Below are 5,304 nucleotides of genomic sequence, written 5' to 3'. Positions count from 1 at the left end.
GAGTAAAATCATCTAATAGCTAATGCAGACTCCATTACCAAGAAAACTGAGAAACTAAAGAGAATGATTGTTACTTTTGTTTCTAATTTTTTTTTTGAGTCAATCAAAATATATTTCCTTCTTTATAGTATAATTTTTAATGGCAAATGTTAATTTATCCAAGGCTATTCTAGACGCGGTTACCAAATTCTAAGAATACATTGTGTCTGTTCATCGGACTATGGTTGAAGGAATATTTTGAATGCGATGTATAACAAGCAAAGACTTATCGTCAAACATTGATTATTCAACTAGTTGTGTGAAGAAATAACTTTTGTAAGAGATATATATCTATAACAAGCAAGGGGTTGGTCAAGCATTAGTTGCATGTGGAAGAATAACAGTCGAGGTTATGACCAAAGTATTAAAGCTGACATTAAACTCAAAACCAATTTAAAGTGCGTGGGTGGTCCTTAGTATTATATCTAGACATATGACACTTTCCTGGAAGTTACTTTTTGTTCGTATTCAACATTAAATTTGGTCAATTCAAATGAAAAAAATAAAGTTGTCTATGAAAGCCATGTAAAAGTTAAATCCACTAACTCACATCGAAGTAAGCTAGAAAAAACCCTAGTATCTAAATATTGATATAATTTATTACAAAAACTTCAAAAGTTATTACAAAATTATGTAACCAACAATCACTGCAGATAAAGAAAGCTCACAATTGATCCTGATGTAGTATGTATAATGTATGTCCCTCACATGGTGATCAACGGATAGATAAATACGTCGTAGCGAATAGTAAATATATAATTCACTTTATTAAAAGTCTTGGACACGTCTAAAGCTCCCAAGTATTGCTTTGGCTCTCTCGTCAGTCGGAGGTATGTAGGTGCCGCGGGGGAGCTCAGTCTCGAGAGGTAGTCGGCGTGCTGTGACATTTGGTATTTCTATCTCCAAATGTACAGAGTGATAAGCTCTTTCATCATCTCCATGCACATAATGGATGCTTGGGCACCCGAATTTAGGACACCTGAGTGGTTTTGGAAATGTTGATGCATTTAAAGCTGGTGGCAAGTTTTCATTTTTGTGTAGAGGTCTGGACTGTTCCCCCCTGGAGCAGAGTGACAAAATCTCGCTTCACTTGAAGGCATGTGATGGCCACGAGGGTACCCGGTCTCAGGAGGGGTGGGTAATGGATATGATGAAGATGCATTTTTTGATGGTGTCAACCGGCTTTCTATAGTAGCATAGAGGTCTTGACTTAACTGAGCATTTCTAGCACTTGGGGGGCTAGGAAGTTCATGAAGCCGGCGTAATTTGTGAGATAACCAAGGAGGATAGAACTTGTTGGAAGCTCTTTCGATGTTGATTTCTTTCATTTTGTCAGCTCTTAAATTTCTCTCGTGCTTTTGTAGTTCCAAGGGTGATGTGTACCGTAAATTATTGCGAGCGCCACTCAAGCTTGCATCCATAGAAAGATCCTGAAGGTCACTGGAGTTGTGATCATTATGCCGATGTTCAGCCGCCAATCTCACTTCCAGGTCTATTGCCTCGAGAGATTTTAGTACCTTTGTGAAGAGACTAATCTGCTCAATGCACACGTGCACAGGCACAAAAAAAATTAATTAATAAGATATGCATTAGATCTTGATGAGTAAGAAGATCAAACATGGAATCTACCCATCTGAAATTGATTTGCTAACTAAAACATATATAAGTAACCTGCCTAGCATGGTGCTGAACTGCCTGTGTTAGGAGACTCCGGGTTTGCTGTTCTTTCAATGATTGCAACAAGGAAACAAAACTAATCGCCTCTCGTTCATATTCATAGGAAGCTGTTTGCAACTGCTGAGGTGAATCGGTTTTAGCCTTGAAAGATCTTGACTTTTCCATTTTCGCCTGGGCAACCAAAAGGCCTTGATACATATTTCTAAGAAGACAAACAGCCGAAGTTAAAGAAACTTACAAAAAAAACGTTGATAGAAATTAAGATGAAAGGAAGAGATCGAATGACCTTTTTTCATCACACTGTTGTTTCATCTCCTGCATAGATCAGCAAATACAACAAAACACATTAGTTAAAATTATATCACTGCAATCGAGAACATAAATAGACGGTTGGATACGAATATTGCAATAGTAGTGGCTAGGCATGTATGACCGAGAATATCAGACCTCCATTGTTTGTAGTTGATTGAGAATGGACTCAGACGATGTTATTATCTGGAAAATATGAGACCGCTGAAATGCGAAGAAATGTGAGACATTAGAATATGACAGGATCAAGGAATTATGGGGTTTTTAGCGAATAAGTATATATGAATTTGTCAGTTTATGTCTCAAAATTGCAATAGTGAAGGACTCACATAGCTATCAACAAGTTCTTGAAGCTCAAATTGCACTTTACTCAGCAATCGGATATCATTACCTGAAACTCAACTCACTTGATTAGAAGGAAAACTCACCTATTTAAATACCATAACCAGTAGTAACATTATAACAAAAAAGTTGGTTATTTACCGCTTCGTTGTTCCCGAGTCAGTGCACTTTGCTCAAGTAGACAAGTACCCATTTCCCTCAGAGACTCTGAGAACGCTGAAGAAAAAATAATGAAAAAAATTCTTGAAGTAAGGGCACATAGCGAGATAAACTAAAAATAAAAATCTGGAGCAAAATAAACATCAAGGTGACCAAACTTGTGGAACAAAAAATCCAGTCATATTATCTTTAATAAATAAAAACCATTTGATTAAAAAGTGACACAAAAACCCCATATCAAATAGTAATGAGTAAATTTAGTTTTTATTATTTTTTAAAAAGCCAAACATACCCTTTTATCTTTCTTCTTCTTCTTCTTCTCTCTTTTCTTTCTTCTTTTCTTCCGCCACCTTCTCCCCACCACCATCACCACCAGCAGCAACACCTCCGCTACCACCATCAGTTGTACATTTGTCTCCTCTGTCTCCTCCACGAACAACTCCGTCTATTTTTCTTCTATTTTTATGTTCAGATCTATCATCTCCTCTTTGTTCCGCACCACCACCAAATCGACGACCATTTCCTGGTCCTCCGTCAACACCTTCTCCTCCATCCCCTCAAACCAAGACCGTTTAAAGATACAAAAGAAATTCAAAATCACTACTCGTCCCTCACTTACCCGTCCGTACCGAAAATTCCTCTCAGATTCAATTTACAACCAAACACGTACAATCGAAGGTTGCAATTTCTTCTCCTCGTTCTATGAATCATCGATTTGGTCTTATAGGAACTTTTTAACCTAGCCCAGTGGTATGTATTTCAATTCCTTTTATTTAGTACTGCATGTCTGGTTTGAGTTTTTATTTCTCTGAAATTGGCTTAATCTGGTGAAAATATGATGAATTTGGTGGTTATATGATGTGGGTTTGATTGACTGTAATTCTTAATCATATTTTTAAAATGGGTTTTCAGTGTGATGTTTATGATGGTAATTCTTTGATTAGATGAGTTGAATATTGATGCACTATGATTAGAATGTGTTGTGCATTTTCATTGTCTTCTAAGGAGCTCATTTCATTTGTTGATTTACTTGCGTGTTTGCTTGTCTTGGTGTTGGCATTTTTCTGGGTGATTTCGAAAATTTTGTTTTGAAAGTGATGATGTTGATTGGGTTTTTATAATCTGCCATTTTCTGGATGTGTGTGCTCAAAATGGGGCTTGTGTTTTTAAAATTTCAAATTGAGGTGTTACTTATATTTTTGCAATGACTAGCTGAAGCTGTTTGCAGAGAAGGAAACTGGTGCCAGATTTGGGTTTGAGTGAAAACTGATAGACACGTCCTCCTTTCTTTCTACCTATACTAATTTTCTAAATTGCAGTTTGGATTTCATTTTTATATGTCGTGGAGGACCATCCAGATTTTGTATGGGTGTTAAATTGCAATCTGCTCTGGATGCTCTTTACTTAGCTTCATATGCAGGTAATCATGACATTTCAATGACGACTTTCTATCAATGGACATGTATAATATCTCTTGTATTTTTTCTTGCAGTTGGACAAACATTTTCACGAGTTCAATTATGGTTTCATCTTATTTATGATGATGAAACCAAAATTGGTTTCATTGTATTTTTGTCGATCTCGAAAAGAAGAAAACTTTCAGTTCTTGAGGCTAAAAAGGGATTTGTTCCTAACAATAATATCTTGATTGTGTAGGCACAACATGGTTGCTTAAGGTCTAGTACGTTAAGAAATTTTTGGTTAAATCGAGATGCCAAGGACGAGGATAAAAACGATATAGCTTTTTTGGAGGTGTAGACCCAAAGCACTATAGTGAAAAGGGATACTGGTAGGTGAGTGAATGAAATCATTCTCATTTGAATAATCATAAGATAGTTACTTATTCTTAAAACTGATTACACTTTTTTATTTGTCAAATGTTAAATAATGGTTTCTTGGTAGAATGGTAGTGTATGCTCCCTATTATATTATTTTTCATAATTGTTTAGGGAATTCAGAAACACTGCACCAGTTGCATTTCTAATAACTATAGGCACTAGGTAATTTTAATGGAACGTTAGAAATTATGAAACCCGATTACCAGTGCAGATGGACAGTTGCATTTGATTTCGTGAGTTGTTAAAATTAACAAGTTCGTCCATGGGATTTTTGGGTTTGCGAGACACTGATCAATAAACTTAGATTGCAGTAAAACTTTGTAAATTTTGTATCATACGATTTTGTAATTCATGGGTAGCGGTATTTCAGTAGTGATATATTTTGTATCATACGTTTTATGTGTCCCTGCTTGTAGCTTTTATCATTGATTTGCTTTATTCTTCGTTAATTAAAATGATCTGATCTCAACAAAAACACTGTAACTTAACAAGTCAGAGTCTTACGTACCCGCAGTACAATGAATTACCATTGTAGTTTTACCTTCTTTTGCATGTATGACTTACCTTTGGGCTTTGGCTATAATGAATGAATTGAATGACCCTGTTCTGAATATTGAAACCTCTATCTGTTCATGCCTTACAATATTTGTGCGAGTTTCAAGTTATTCTTTTTATAAGACAACACAGGGTTATTGCTATTGGTGTGGTCAAACAAAATGAATCATGGTTTATAATTTTTCTTGCAGTTGAATTCTGACGAAAGCAATTATGGTTTCATCTAGTCTTATCCTTACTTAAATCGAATTTTGTTTATGAGTTTAAATTATTGTCGTGTTTGATATATGTGGATTAGGATTTACAATGCTAGATGTGATGGAGATTATGTGCTTTGAATCAAAGAAGTGGTATTTGTGTTTAGGTTAAGTCTGAAACAGAAAAA

At 35.6% G+C, this 5,304-nt stretch overlaps 1 protein-coding gene across 1 annotated transcript; it reads right to left on the bottom strand.

Annotated features, from left to right (window-relative positions):
- Positions 1–1,046: 1,046 nt before the first annotated feature.
- LOC113311693 (uncharacterized protein At2g33490-like) lies at positions 1,047–4,894 on the bottom strand. The gene is made up of 8 exons (XM_026560498.1): positions 4,873–4,894; positions 2,897–3,082; positions 2,509–2,583; positions 2,355–2,416; positions 2,164–2,229; positions 2,003–2,031; positions 1,711–1,918; positions 1,047–1,574 (listed from the first exon to the last, which is right to left on the bottom strand). The coding sequence occupies exons 1-8, from the start codon at positions 4,892–4,894 to the stop codon at positions 1,047–1,049; spliced, it is 1,176 nt and encodes a 391-aa protein (XP_026416283.1).
- Between the last annotated feature and the right edge of the window lie 410 nt (positions 4,895–5,304).

The sequence above is a fragment of the Papaver somniferum genome, chromosome 9, assembly GCF_003573695.1.
Source record: "Papaver somniferum cultivar HN1 chromosome 9, ASM357369v1, whole genome shotgun sequence".
Taxonomy (NCBI): Eukaryota; Viridiplantae; Streptophyta; class Magnoliopsida; order Ranunculales; family Papaveraceae; genus Papaver; species Papaver somniferum.
Note: the sequence above shows the minus strand (reverse complement) of the source record. Positions and strands in the feature narration are given on the sequence as shown.

Bases quoted from the DNA above. Each gene is read 5' to 3' on its own strand.
- LOC113311693 (XM_026560498.1), bottom strand. From the start codon at position 4,894: ATGGTAATTCATTGTACTGCGG. The intron at 2,230-2,354 runs GTGAGTCCTTCA...TTCGCATTTCAG, and splicing joins AAGAACTTGTTGATAGCTAT to CGGTCTCATATTTTCCAGAT. The intron at 1,575-1,710 runs GTTACTTATATA...TGCATTGAGCAG, and splicing joins TTCAGCACCATGCTAGGCAG to ATTAGTCTCTTCACAAAGGT.